The sequence below is a fragment of the Equus asinus genome, chromosome 3 (assembly GCF_041296235.1).
Source record: "Equus asinus isolate D_3611 breed Donkey chromosome 3, EquAss-T2T_v2, whole genome shotgun sequence".
NCBI lineage: Eukaryota > Metazoa > Chordata > Mammalia > Perissodactyla > Equidae > Equus > Equus asinus.
Window position 1 is genome coordinate 106272352 of NC_091792.1, and position 15860 is coordinate 106288211.

A 15860-nucleotide genomic window follows, 5' to 3' on the forward strand; every position below is an offset into this window, starting at 1 on the left:
CCGCACTCAGGATCCAAACGGGTGAACCCTAGGCCGCCAAAGTAGAACACGCAAACTTAACCACTGTGCCACCAGGCTGGCCGCTGTTTGTTTATTTTATTAACTTCTGCTCTTATCTTTACCAAAACCCTTTTTTTTTTTTTTTAAGAAAGGCTAGCTTTTTTTTTTTTAATTTTTTTTTTTTTTCCTTTTTCTCCCCAAAGCCCCCCCAGTACATAGTTGCATATTCTTCATTGTGGGTCCTTCTAGTTGTGGCATGTGGGACGCTGCCTCAGCGTGGTTTGATGAGCAGTGCCATCTCTGCGCCCAGGATTCAAACCAACGAAACACTGGGCCACCTGCAGCAGAGCATGCGAACCTAACCACTTGGCCACGGGGCCAGCCCCTACCAAAACCTTTTTAAATTTTCCTTGTATTTAATTTGCTATTGTTTTTCTAAACTCTGGAAATTTATGCTTAGATCATTAATTTTTAAAACTTTTTCTTTTCATATGTATGTATGTAAGGCTCTAAATTTCTAACACAGCTTCAGTTACATCCCATAAGTTTTCATATGTAGTATTTTCCTTATCATATTTCAGTTCAAAATATTTTCCAATTTCCATCGAGATTTATTCTTTCCAAACACACGCAAATTTCCTAGTTTTTGGTTACTGATTTCTAGCTAAACACTAGTTAAATACTATGGCCACTATGGTCAAACAACATATGTTATATGATTTCAATCCTTTCAACTTTTGAAAATATGCATGTGTATAATCTGAGGTGCTTAAGTCATAAGTCCCTCAGGTCAAGTGTTAACCATGTTGCTCAAAGTTTTCTAATTCCATATTGATTTTTTCCTCTATACTTTCTATCCATTACCAAAAGAGGAGTGTTTAAATCTCCCATTATGACTGTGGATTTGTCTATTTCTTCTTTTAGTTCAGTCAACTTATTTTTATGTATTTTTGAGATGTTATTAAGGACACAAATCCAGAACTTCATATATTCTTTGTGAACTGAACAATTTACCATTTTAAAATCTCCCTCTTTAAACATTTTTCTGCCTTGAAGTCTACTTTATCTGATATTAACATGACTATATCAGCTTTTTTTAGGTTACTGTTTAACTTTTTAGTTTCAACTTCTATCTGTATATTTTAAAGTATGTCTCTTGGAAACAGAATTTAGGTTTGTTTTATGATCATCTTGACACATCTGTGGCCTTTTTATTGAGGTATTTTGTCCTTTACATTTAATACAATTAATTTGGATTTCAATTTACTATCTTACTATTAGCTATTTCTTTAGCCTACCTATTATAATTCTTTTTCTTTTCTTTCTGATGTTATTTAGGATTATTTTTTATTATTCTATTTTTTTCCTCTTTTAGCTGGGTAATTATACATTCATTTACTCTTATTTTAGTCCTACCCTAGAGCAGGGGTCAGCAAACTATGACCACAGGCCAAATCTGACACATCTCCTGTTTTTGTAAACAGTTTTATTGGAATATAACCATGCCCATTCGGTTACATACAGTCTATGACGGTTTTTGCACAATAGCGGCAGAGGTGAATAGTTGCAACAGAATCCGTATGACCAGCAAAGCCTAAAAAAATGTTTACTATCTGGCCCTTGACAAAAAAAAGTTTGTTAACCCTTGTCCTAGAGTATAGTATAAGCATTCCTGATTTAACAAAGACCCAAACAAAAATTAGTATTTTTTACCTCTTTCCAGGTAATACATGACCCTTAAGAATAAGAAACTGACTCAATCCCAAGTCCTCATTGAGTTTATGGGCTAATTATGGAAAATATCATTTGAGTTTTTCATAAAGGGAAGTACAAGTTGTGGAAGCAAATAGCTTCCCTCAGTTTGCCCTTTCTTTTGATATAAAGCAAACAGTCAATAAGAACTTGGTATAAATTGACTCAAGGAAACCACAGGGAGTGTTCCAATAACCACTGATATCTATCTAGCCAGACTCTAATATCCTTTTGCCTATATTCTCCTGGGCAAAAATACACCTTTTTAAGTTTCTCAGGCAGAAAGGGAGCATTTAACCACGTATTTAAGGACAAATACCACATATGGAGACTTTGAGCTCAGCCCCTGTTTCCTCTTATTTACACAGTCCTAAGATCTCTTTTCATCTTAATTACCCATGACCAGCACTTTGCTTTTTAAATTCAGACTTTCTCAAGCAGCAAAGAAAAAAATTGACTTTAAAAGTAATCAGAGCTAATTTTGCTCATGAAAGTAGAGTAGTAACAAGCATTATATTAAATTTAATCCTGCAAGTTTTCCCGTCCTCTGACTTCTCAGTAAGCCAAAATTTACTAAGTAATGACTCTGCAACTTAATAATTCTTAAGTTGTCCTCCACATAAACAGAGGACAACTTGTGGCTTTGAAATAAGACATACAGGTTTGAATCCCAACTCTTATACTTAACCAGCTGAGTAACTTAACCTCCCTGAACCTCAGTTTCCTACCTTTAAAATTGGGTTCACTTTGGAGTGCCAAAAATGTGTCTACCATAAAACAGGCATTTAGTAAATGCTAGTTTCCTTCCACTAACAAAGACATGGCCTCAGGATTCTGTGCCACATAAATTATTTATAAGCCATCCGTCCAGCTTTTTCCAGAACCCTGAACCTTCTTTATATCTTCTTTAAGCTATCACTATTTCTAGCAGCACAATGTTCAAAACTAGGCTTTGGTTTTAAGCTGTGAGACTGGTTGTTGAATTTGTAAAGATTTCCCATCTTCTACCATTTATCTTTTATCTGGCAAGTGAACTGAAGCCAAAAGGCCATTAAAAGATGCCAGTCTTATCAACAAATTCCCTTCACTCTTTTATGTACCAGAAATGTTTACTTAACCACTGTCAGTGAGTTGAAATATCTGTCTAGTCAGATTCCTTCACTTCATCAAGTGCCATTTGGGAGATTACTGCAAATAAGGAACATTTTAGAATCCAATAACTCAGTCAAATGGCATATTTTTCAAGGAAGAATTATATGTTCTAAGAGGATGTTCTAATGTTTCCATTCAAAGTAATTTTTGCTCAGCCACAACTGTGAAATGCCTGTGAAATTTTAGAAGTTCCTAAAGTTCTAGGCATTTCAGTAGTACAGGCACTCAGTTCTGGCAACTGAGACAGAGAGAATACAGACAGAAAACGATGATCTGCTTTTATACTGAACAGTCAGAATCTCATGTACTACAGAAGATCTGTGGGGCCTTCCTTAGATTTTTAAATTAGTAAATGAGTTCTCAAATAGATGGTACAAAACAGCACAAACACGTACCCAAAAAAAGAATGTACAACTATATTGGAAATTTATTCTGAATATTGTCTTTGAAGTGTCACAGAACCATCTTATAGGTAAGATGGTAAGATCTTATCAAAACAAAGAAATTACTTCGTTTCTTTAGTAATTAAACTCTCTTGGTCCAGGAGGATAACCACATTATAATAAATACTGCTCTTATGCAAATGCTGTCACAAGAAGGTTTTAACACATCTCAGTAAAATCCTTAAGGTTCCTAAAAGTTATCAGCAGATGAGAGCTCAATTTATAAATCCCATGATATATTTCAAATTACAATAAAATACCATCAAATATTACAAGAAAAATACTGCTTTGTCTTTCCTTAGTCAAAGCCTAGATATTTAGTGTATACTTTCAATTAAATTTCATTTTATTTAATTCATTTTCATATAAATTTCCTCCAATTATAAAATTCTATTAATTTCTTCACTAATGCTGAAAAACTCTGAATATTAAAAGTACCACTTTTATTCCCCAAATTTCTCTGGCTAATTCCCAAGAACATATTTACTTTTTACTTATTATGTTTTTCTTCCTAGCAGTTAAGAATATCTCATAAATGTATTTTACCTATTTCATAAGATCATTATTGAATTCTTTTTTTAAAAAAAAAAAGCGCAATTTAGACAAATAACTGACTATGCTACTGAAAGACGCAATTTAACACGGTGGTTAAAGCAGTTTCAGACAATCTATAGCTATATATTTGAGCCCACACTCTGCCATTTAATAGCTGTATGACCTAGGCAAATTACTAATCTTTCTGTCTCTGCTTCCTTCTCCATATTAAACTGGGATAATAACAGTACCTATCTCATGAGGCTGTAAAGATGAAATAAAATAATCCATGTAGAAAGGACAGCAGACTGCCAGACACATAATTAGTGTTCTATAAATATTAATTGCTGTTATTATCATTTTTTCCATTGAAGATAAGTCTATGCTTTGTATTACATTATAACAGGAGACAAGAATTTCTTAAAGCTCCATATTCACAAATAAAATAACACACAGGCTAAAGTGGATTGAGGTATCACTATATGTTACTATTAGGTTGCTAACTAGATCCTAGAACAGAGAGCACCCTCTACAATGAGGCTACTAACCTAACAGATTCTACTGAGAAAAGAAAGTCTACTTACTGTTCACTGCAACCCATTCATTTAGATCTTCCCCCTCAGGAAGCATGACAGCCATCCGGAGGTTGCCACTGCCAAGTGTGGCTTCTGCATGCTTTAAGAGCTCATACTGGTGTGAACCCTCTGGAATGTTCTTCTTTGGTTTAAATGTTTTAGAGGAGCGACTACCACTATGAATAGAAAAAAAAAGGCAATACAATATTTAAGGCATGACTTTCCACAGCCTACTAGACTGTATTACTTGATAAAATAACACAGAGGTGGATCCCAAATGTCCACAAATGAACAGCCCTAAACTGTGCTGGCTACATTAAATCCCAGATATAACTGCTGTAACTACTGTGTTTGATACCCAGAACTTCTACAAACCTTCTCTACATTCCCTACTGCAGCTCCCGAGAGGAAAAGAATTTTCAGCTGTAACTAATCCAGTTTTTCACAATAAATTAACGATTCAGGATTATAGGTTGTAATCTATAAAAACATACAAGTTCTCCTGTGGTAATTTTTAGTAATTTTATTCGTTTTCACACCTATTCTAAGTTTCTCATCCTAAAATAGATCATTTGTTTCCTTCGTATAAAAAACATAAAGGTACAATTTTATATTAATAAAACACAAAAATCCTAGAGTGAGAGAAAGAAAAGCTACATGTTCTTCCACCCAATTATAGGAAGCATTAGCAATCTTAATCCAGAATTCCAGGTATGCATACAAGTAGCTAGACATGCATATGGTTGGTTTGCTGAAATTTCTGAATGTGTGTAAATATATACTTACACATACACATAATATTTCTTAAATGGATCAAATGAAACTAGTCTTAGAAATGGTTTTGAGAGTTTTTAAGAGATGGATTCTTCTGTTAATGCTGTCAAATTCTTATCAAATTATATTATATCCTAGTCATCCCTTCTCCATACTCTCTTCTCTTCATATGGAAAGGAATAGATAGGAAAGAATGAATTAGAAGAGGCTGTTAAGTGGGAACTCCACAAAGTTTGATGTTACTAAATTCATACCACCAAAGCATTCAGACATTTGAACATATGAATATGAAAGCAGAATTCAAAAAAGAACAGATAAACAATAGTTATAATTTCCAAGCTCTCCATAGCTTTTCACTCATTACCCACTTCTTCCAAGCTTACCCCAAGAGACCTTCCCTTTTCCCCAAGATAAAGCAGGAGTTCTCAACCCAGGCTGCATATTATAATCACCTGAGGAGCTTTCAAAACATACTGAGGATCCTGAGACAAAATAAGAATCTACCAGTTATCCAAAACATCCAACTCAAATCACAGGTATTTTCACTCTAAGGTAATGGCATTCTCATTTAAAATGTCAGTCTTTCGAACTCTATATGACTCCACTCATAGGTGGAAGTTAGTATATTGATAAGGAGATCTGATTGGTGGTTACCAGGGAAAAGGGGGGGTGGGGGGAGGGCACAAAGGGGGAAGTGGTGTACCCACAACATGACTAACAAAAATGTACAACTGAAATCTCACAAGGTTGTAATCTATCATAACATTAATAAAAAAAAAAGAATTCTAAGTCATCAGGTAAAAAATAAATAAATAAATAAAATGTCAGTCTTTACTCAAGTGTTTAGAGTAAACTGATGCTCCTCAACTCTAACACTGGCCCCTTTCCCCACAGATATCTCTATATCTTGTCAACAGACAAGGTATCTTTTTAAAAACACTCATCTGATGATGTTACTTCTCTGCTTAAAACCAATCAGTGGCTTTCCAGTGCACTCAGTAAATCCAAAAGTCAAACATCAGACACAGTCAGGCTCTGGACCCACACTACAGCGTGGAAACTCTGTAAGCTTCTTCAGTTTAATCAGGTAATGCGTTAAGCAACAAATTCTCTCCCAGCATCTCCAAAGTAGAAAAACATAGACAAGATCATTATGCCTACTGAGCTTGAGGCTTATTTTCTTGCTTCTTCTCACCTTTTGTTTATTAAAATTTAGCGTGAGAAACAAACTTCACCGACATTTTTTACAAAAAGACATTTATTAATTTACATATGATTAATTACAAAAATTGCTCTCCTGTGACTAAGCCGGTGCACATCTTCAGGCAGAGTGTAAGTTAAGTACACTCCCTTTAATTAGCCCACTGCTCAGACTGAAGCAGCAATTGAGGACGTGACAAGCTGCTCTGAAAGGTCTGGCAGAGGACATGAGAACTACAAGGACATCAGCTGTGCCTGCCTCAGGAAAGGAGAGCCTCACCTGCCCCCCAAAACCATCACTGATTGAACCACTCTGCCAAGAAGTTTTAGGCTTCCAAAAGTTTTCTTGATCGATGCCCATCCCAGAATTGGTCTTCCAGAAAGTTAAGTAATCTACCTCATAAAAGACTTTATACTTGGGTAGAAAGGAAAAAAAGAATAGGAGTTCGATTTGTGAAAGCCAGCTTTGACACTTATCAGCTATGTTACCTCAGGCAAACTACCCAAACTTTCTTGAGCCAATTTTTTCTTTAGCAGTGAAAGTCTAATAAAAATAACAAAACATTACTACTACCTATATCACAGAACAGCTGCAAAATGAGAAAATAACCCATGTGAAAAAAGCTTTTAAAACTGCAGAATGCTGTGCAAATGTTAGTATTTTCATTATCCTTTCTTTTCTGAACTAGATAGGTAAAAAAAGAAATGGTAATGCAATGTCCAAAGTTAGACTCAACCCCCATTCCCGCCCTCATCTCCTAAGACTGGATGGGGAGAAATATAACCTTACTTTGGAAACAAATGCCCTTACACATGCAGTGCAAAACAGAATTTTTAAAAATTTTTGTTTTTGTTTTTTGGTGCTATTCCCATATCCAGGTCCAGGTGACCTCAGAATAATCATGGGCTAGATTGGAAATCAAGAAAACAAGGTTCTATTCCTCATTTTGCTATTTTCTTCTTATATTACTTAGGAAAACACAAATTATCATCTGGGCTTCTATTTCTTTATTTTGTTTTTTGAAAGTCTGGAAAATAACTTTTTACAAAAGGGTATAATTTAGAGATGAGATAATGTTTAAAAAATGCTTTCAGTTCCCTGTAGACTGTCGACTCCCTTCTCTGTTCCTCATTTCCATGTACATTCATACCTCCAAAATGCTTTCGGGACCGGCCTGGTGGCCCAGGGGTTAAGTGCACATGTTCCGCTTCTCGGCGGCCCGTGGTTCGCCGGTTTGGATCCCGGGTGCGGACACGGCACTGCTTGGCAAAAGCCATGCTGTGGTAGGTGTCCTAAGTATAAAGTAGAGGAAGATGGGCATGGATATTGGCTCATGGCCAGTCTTCCTCAGCAAAAAGAGGAGGATTGGCAGTAGTTAGCTCAGGGCTAATCTTCCTCAAAAGAAAAAAATGCTTTCAAGTCCTCCATCTAATTTCCCTTCTCTCTGACCCTTCACAGGGCAGAGTAACTCAGGCAGAATAATTTAACCATTTCAATACTCTATATTTTTTAATATTCTATTTCAAAACTATATTCAGCTTTTTCTTCAACTAATACCTGAAACTTCTCCTACCAGTATCCACCCTACCCTGGAAGAGGTGGTCAATACTGGTCCTCATTCCCAAGTCAAAAGACGGACTGACAGAGTCCTCAAGTTCAAAAGCACAAATAACAAAGCATGTGCACAAAAGTCCTCATCAATGGCTACAAGCTCATATAGTAACAATGTATGCCCAAATGCATATATCTCACATGGCATTTTAAGACATTTGAAGCAAATATTCAAGAACATTTTCAATAGCAGAAGGTATGTTGTTTTCCCACCCCACCCTCCTCAGAAGAAATCTGTGTATCAGAAGAATCTCACAAGAATTATCTTGTGATACTTCCCAAGAGTCTATGTCTATATAAGCATAAGAATGCTTGTGCCTGGTTTTGTTCATTTTTACACAATTGCTGCATACTACAGTATACTAATTAATGTTTTTCACTTAATATACCCAGGAGATTGTTGTATATTAAGGTAGAAGAAGACCTACTTTATTCTTTTTAAAGACTGAACAGTATTTCCTCATATAGATATATATTTCAATCAGTCACCTACTGATAAACATTTAGGTTGTTTCCAGTCATTTGTTACTGGAAACAAGGCTGCAGTAAATATCCTCATGCATATGCACATATGAAGGATAAACTCCTAGAAGTAAAACTGCTGTGCTAAAGGGCATGTACATTTTAAAATTTTATTGACGGCCTATTTTTCCCCCAAATAAGTTGTACCCTTTTACAATCCCATTAACGATGTATGAGAGTAGCTACACCACTTTTGGTCCTAGAGGACAGGGATTCGATTGCTAATTTCTCTTGTACAGCTCCCAACACAGCGTCATAACTAATGAGAATCTAGAGCTTACTGATTAGAATGTGAATGATACATTACATATACAGGGTGCTGTACTGATGATTCAGAGCATTACCCTGAGGTCTTTTCTTTCCAAATCAACATCCAGGATTCAAGTTTGTTTTCTCCAGCCCTCTTACTCATCTTTGAAGGCCAATCAATTTCTAGAGCAAGACGGGATGGTTTGACAAGTAAGTAACTGAGTCCTAAGGGAAAATTCTGACTACATATCCCTTATAATTAGTTATCCAATTTGATCTACCTTTGGTAAATTCCAACAGCACCACTTATCTCCTCTTTGAGACTCTAAAGAATAGATTAGGCCCCAGTGACACCTAGGTTAATTCCTGTAAATTGTTTCCTACCACTTCAACACTGTCACATCCATCATTACCCGTAATTTTAACACTTTATTGTTCAATCCAACTATCAACAAAGTTGATATTTTCTAAGTTGAACTGGAGAATCTTAAGGCTGAAGAAATTGGTGGGAGAGGATTTATAGAGAACTCAAAACAGGGGCACCAAGTGGGAAGGGTTAGAAGAATAGATATGTGTATTTTTTGACACTGAAGAACATGTCAATACATGCAAACTTAAAAGCAAATTAACATCAATTTATTTGAGTCAATAACTCCATTCCTTAAAAGTTAAGTGACTTACTCTGACCATACAGCCAGTTAAATGACAGAAGCAGGACGCAACAATAGGCCACTATCTTGAACAAGTTACTTAAGATTACCAAGCCTCAGCTTCTTCACCCATAAAATGTGAATAATAATACTTATTTTACTATTGAACCCTGTGGTAAGAACTCCACTAATATTAGTTCTCTTTGCTCTACCTCTAGGCACTAACCTGTCATTCACATCAGTAGCTCCTTCCTTAGGTCTAAGTCCAATACTAGAGATCAGGTACTTGATAAATACATGTTAATTGATAGTTCCAGTCACCTTCAGGCTGAGAACTCCTACATCAGGATAGTAATGATGATGATTAATATTAACTAACATTTACTGCAGGCTTTGTGCTCAAAAGTATTGTACATGCAATGTCTCATTTAATTTTCATAACTCTATGATGTAAAATACTATTATTTTATTTTATAGATAACAAAACTGAGGCTTGAAGTACTAAAATAATTTGCTCAAGATTATAAAAGTGGTAAATTAAGGAGCCAGGATTTAAATCTTCAAAACCCATTCTTCTATCCACTACCCAATACTACACGATGCTTGTCTTTATCTTCTATCCAATATTTCTAACAGTTTTCTTCCTATATCACCACACTTTAACCAAGTCACTTCTATGAAACAACACAAGGCAATTTATACTGAGAGTTATTAGTAGGCTCATTTTAAAAACAATCTGCAAACTACCTAATTCTATTTCCTCTCATCATATCTCTTCTAATTTATATACATAACTAGTACTGCCATTAAGGAAAAATGAAATTCCACCAGAGAGCAATCTCCCCTCAAAGGTTGCCAAACACACTCATGCTTTCAGAAAGGCAGATACATACCAGCAAAAAATGTTAGAAATTGTGAAAACCAAGTAGAATGTGTTCTAGAAATAATAAGACTAAAAGTTATGACTACTAAAAAGACATCTTAACTCAAGGAAGTTAGTAATCTGAACAAGCATATCTACTTATATTTCTGTCTAACATCACTTTTAAATCACAATTATTATTGCTGGCGCTTGTTGCTGTTACTGTTAACGTTAAGAGAGTAAAAAATCCTTAACATTGCTTGAAAGCAAGAAGGCTATCAGCAGATCAGAAACTGAGGAATTCTGGTAAGATTAAAAAGCTGAGATACAGAGACAGAAAGTCTAAAAAAACCTAGCTAGAACATGCCCCACAGAGGACACAATGAAGGTAGGAATGATTCTCACTGTGCTCCAAACTCAGAATCTGGGCTATAGGAGGGTGAAAGGACCCTGGGAGACTTCAGGAATTATATGGGAACCTGATTCAGTCTTTGAGCAAATGAATCCTAATGCCTCCTCTGCAGGCATTTTTCTGAGAAGTAGGCAAGTGGTGGCAGGTATTTAACATGAAGCTAAAACTCAGAGCCTTGGGAGGGGGAAACCTCTATCGGCAATATATTAAAATCAAAAACTTTGCTCTGTGAAAGACACCGTAAGCCACATTGAGAGAAAAATCTTGGCAACCATATATCTGATAAAGGACTTGTATCCAAAATACACAAAAAGTCTTAAAATTCAATACTAAGAAACCAACCCAATGAAGAAATGGGCAAAAGATATGAACAAACCCCACCAAAGAATATACACAGATGGCAAACATATAAAAAGATGCTCAACATCAGCTGGCATCAGGGAATTGCAAATTAAAACAATGAGATACCACTACACACCTATTCAAATGAATACAATCCAAAAAACTGCCAACACCAAATGTTGATGAGGATGCAGAGCAATACTCATTGTTGGTAGGAATGCAAAATACGAAATGGTACACCCACTTTGGAAGACAGTTTGGCAGTTTGTTACAAAGCTAAAGGCAATCTTTCTGTATAATCCAGCAATACTCCTAAGCATTTACCCAACTGATTTGAAAACCTATGTCCGCACAAAAACCTGCCTATGAATGTTGACAGGAACTTTAATCACAATCGCCAAAACTGGAAGCAATCAAGATGCTTCCACAGGCGAATGGACAAACTGTGGTACATCCATAAAATGGAATATTATATTCAGTAATAAAAAGAAATGAGCTATTGAGCCACCAAAAAAAAAAAAGTTAAGAAGCCTTAATTGCATATTGCTAAGTGAAAGAAGCCAGTCTGAAAAGCCTAAATAGTGTATGATTTGAAATACATGACATTCTGGAAAAATCAGAGAGACATTAATTTGTTCAGTGCTTGCCAGGGCTTCAGGGGGAGGGGAGGAAAGATGACTAGGTATATTCTCAAGAAAACTGAAAAATATGTCCACACAAAAACTTCTATGTTAATGTTTACAGCACCATTATTCATAAGAGCCAAAAAGTGGAAACAACCCAAAAGTCCAACTGATGCATGGATAAATAAAATGTGGTATATCCATACGATGGAATATTATTCCACCATAAAAAGGAATGAAGTACTGATACATGCTACAGCATGGGTGAATCTTGAAAATATTATGCTAAGTGAAAAGAACCCAGACACAAAATATGTAGTATCACATATCATATGATTCCAAATGATTTATATGAAATGTCCAGAATAGGCAAATGCAGAGACACAAAGTAGACTAGTAGTTGCCAGGGGCTGGAGAGGTAGAAATGGAAGTGACTACTAATGATGGGGTTTCTGTTAGGGGTGATGAAAATGTTCTGGAACTGGACAGTTGTGATGGTTGCACAACTTTGTGAATATAGTAAAATCCACCAAATTGTATACTTTATTTAAAGGATCAATTTTATGCTATGCAAATTATAGCTCAATTTTTACATCTTTTTTAAAAAAAAACTCTACTATTAAAAAAATAAGTAGCCTCCCAATAATGCTCCTCACCACCTCAATAAGTCAGTTTCTTTCATCCATTTATTTACTCTTGCATTCCTTTATCTAACTAGCATGTTCTGACCACATACTACGTTCTACATAGCACTGTTATAAAACCTGGGACAAAGCACTGAACAAGAGAGACAAGATCCCTACTCTCATGGTGGGGAGAGGAGGTGAAGGAAAAATAAAACCAACAAAAAACAATTGAGTAGTGGTAAGTGCTATGATGAAAATAACAGAATGAAGCGACAAATAATATGATTTGACAAGGCACTATATTAGATCAGGTGGTTAGAGCCTCCCCGAGGACAGAAAGACAAGAAGGAGCCAGCCATGTGAAGATCTGGGGAAGAGGGAAGAGTATTCCAGGCTTACAGGATAAACCAGTGCAAAAGGAACTTTTTTTAGAAATAGGGGTAAAAAGGTAACTATGGGTACTGGGGCATCATGAATGATGGGAACAGCAGTATAAGAAGAAATCAGAAAGCCTAGTAGAACCACACTAGCTAAGATTTTAGAGGCTAAAGTGTGGAATTTAGATTATCATTTTAAGTATAAATGGGAAGCTACTGCAGTTTTTTTTAAAAACAGAAGTAGTAACATGATTTGATTTAATGTTTTAAAAAAAGATCATTCTAGTTGTCATGCAGAGAACAGACTGGGAGGAGGGCAAACTGGAAACAGAGAAGCCAGTTAGGAAACCTCTAACTATAAAGAAGAGAGGATGGTGGCTTTGACTAGTGGGGATAGGAAATATGAAGACAGATTCCAACATTTGTAGGTAGAACCAACAGGACTCACTATTGGATTTTATGATTTGTAGAGAATAGCGAAGAAGACAGAATCAAGGGTGATTCTTAGGTATTTAGTCTCAAGTAGACAGAAAATGGGCCATTTACTGAGACAGGTTTGGGGAGATGAGTTTTGGACACATTAATTTGAGATACCTATCAGACATCCAAATGGATGTTAGGTAGGCAGCTGTAAATACAGAGCTCAGGCTCAGAGGAAAGATCAGACTGAACGTAACTAATAATCTCGGTATCCTCAGTGGTTAGCGCAGTGCCAAAAGATGCACTAGTATATTATTAAAACAAGTATTTTACAAGCTATGAGAAGTCCTATAGTAAAGAAAACTACTTACGGTTTAGCCTAGGGTTTCCCACTATCGTTAGGCCTGGAAACTTTTCTTCCACATTTTAACATTTTGCTCTTTAACACATATTAGGGGACACTGCACTACTACATTAAACTGCTAACTGGGTTGCCTCTCCATTTTTTTTTTCAGCATTTTTTTATTTTTTTTTAATTTTTTATTTTTTTAATTGCAGTAACATTGGATTATAACCTTAAATAGCTTTCAGATGTATACTGCAGTATATTTCAAATTCTGTGTAGATTACATCATGTTCACCACCCAAAAACTAATTAGAGTCCATCCCTCACATGTGAGCCTAATCACCACTTTTGCCCTCCCCCCTTCCTCTATGGTAACCACCAATCCAATCTCCATTACTGTGTGTTTGTTTGTCGTTGTTTTTATCTTCTACTTATGAGTGAGATCATATGGTATTTGACTTTCTCCCTGTGACTAATTTCACTCATGAAACTTCTAGAAGAAAACACAGGCAGTATGCTCTATGACATTGGTCTGAGCAGCATATTTTCAAGTACCATGTCTGACCAAGCAAGGGAAACAAAAGAAAAAATGAATAAACACGACTATATCAAACTAAAAAGCCTCTGCACAGCAAAGGAAACCATCAACAAAACGAAAAGACAACCTAACAATTGGGAGAAGATATTTGCAAACCATATATCAGATAAGGGGTTAATAGCCAAAATATACAAAGAACTCATAACAGCTCAACAACAAAAAAACCAACAACCCAATTTAAAAATGGGCAAAAGATCTGAATAGAGATTTCTCCAAAGAAGATATATGGATAGCCAACAGGCATATGAAAAGATGCTCAACATCATTAGCTATCAGGGAAATGCAAATCAAAACTACAATGAGGTATCATCTCACTCAGGTCAGAATGGCTATAATTAACAAGACAGGAAACAACAAATGTTAGAGAGGGTGTGGAGAGAAGGGCACCCTTGTACACTGCTGGTAGGAGTGCAAACTGGTGCAGCCACTATGGAAAACAGTATGCAGTATCCTCAGAAAATTAAGAATAGATCTACCATATGATCCAGCTATCCCACTGCTGGGTATTTATCCAAAGAACTTGAAAACACAAAGGCATAAAGATACATGCACCCTTATGTTCATTACAACATTATACACAATAGCCAAGACTTGGAATCAACCTAGGTGCCCATCAAGGGACAAATGGATAAAGAAGATGTGGTATTTATACACAATGGAATACTACTCAGCCGAAAGAAATGATGAAATCTGGCCATTTGTGACAACATGGATGGACCTGGAGGGTATTACGCTGAATGAAATTAGCCTCTCAATTGCAAGTATGTTCATTAACACTTCAATTTTATAAAGTGTAACTCAGTGACTTCACAAATGAACAGGTAGAGGGTTGGCCAATTCACTATTTATTTAATACCCCATAAAACTGTATAATCTAATCCTTAGGAAATAATAAAGTATTTCACATACAAAGGCCTATTAGTTTCTACATTTGTGAAGTTATCTGAGGCACTATCTCAGCTATAGATGAAGACATTAAAGTTTAATCACCCATCTCTGATCACCCTCTGAGCTTTTGAGTCATATGTAGGCTGCAGTTTCCTTTGCCCAACACTAAATTCACTACTCCAGTCAGTAAATAGGTAGTGAAACCACAAGTGATTTTAGGAAGTGCCCAGAGTCAAATCTCTGGGTGATTTCCATGTAACAACAGTAACTCCATTTTAAGAATCCTATAGAATGTGCTGGACTGTTAAAAGGAAGAAACCAAAACATGCATCCACAGAGGTCAGCATGAGAGCATCAACCCAGCAATTGAGTTGGCAGTAATTCCAAATATACCACTATTTCAACCAAGAAACATCTAGGGAGCTTAAACATCACTTCTTCCATAAAAATTTCCCTGAGCTTCCATGAAAAATTATATATTCTCTCTCATGTCTCACTGTCACTTAAAGCACCAGTAACACCTTATGTGTATGTTATTTATTCTCTTTTAGATAGCACTTCAAAATGAGAGGCTGTGTCCTCTTCATTTTTGAAGACTCCACTGCCTAATATGATATCTCACATATCGTTGAGGAAAGGGCAGAAGACCCAGTTTCAGATCCTGTCTTTGTAACTGACCAGCTGTGAAATCTTAAACAAATTATACAATTTCTCTGAGATTACACCTAAAAAATCAGAGATGATATCACCAATTTTGTAGGATCATTATACAAATGGGTGAATGTATTTGAAGTACTTTAGTTTTGAGGTAGCTGTCATACAGCAAATGCACGATATATCATCTTCCATCCCTTCACTCTGAGTCTGTGTTTGTCTTTAGAGCTGAGATGTGTTTCCTGGAGG

General features: G+C 36.0%; 1 protein-coding gene across 1 annotated transcript in view; it reads right to left on the reverse strand.

Annotated features, from left to right (window-relative positions):
* The window catches only part of MOB1B (MOB kinase activator 1B), a 72535-nt gene that overhangs the window by 18913 nt on the left and 37762 nt on the right, over positions 1-15860 (reverse strand). The window contains exon 2 of the mRNA XM_044766109.2: positions 4466-4632. Coding sequence (XP_044622044.1) covers positions 4466-4632 — 167 coding nt within the window. The remainder of the gene's footprint in view (positions 1-4465; positions 4633-15860) is intronic.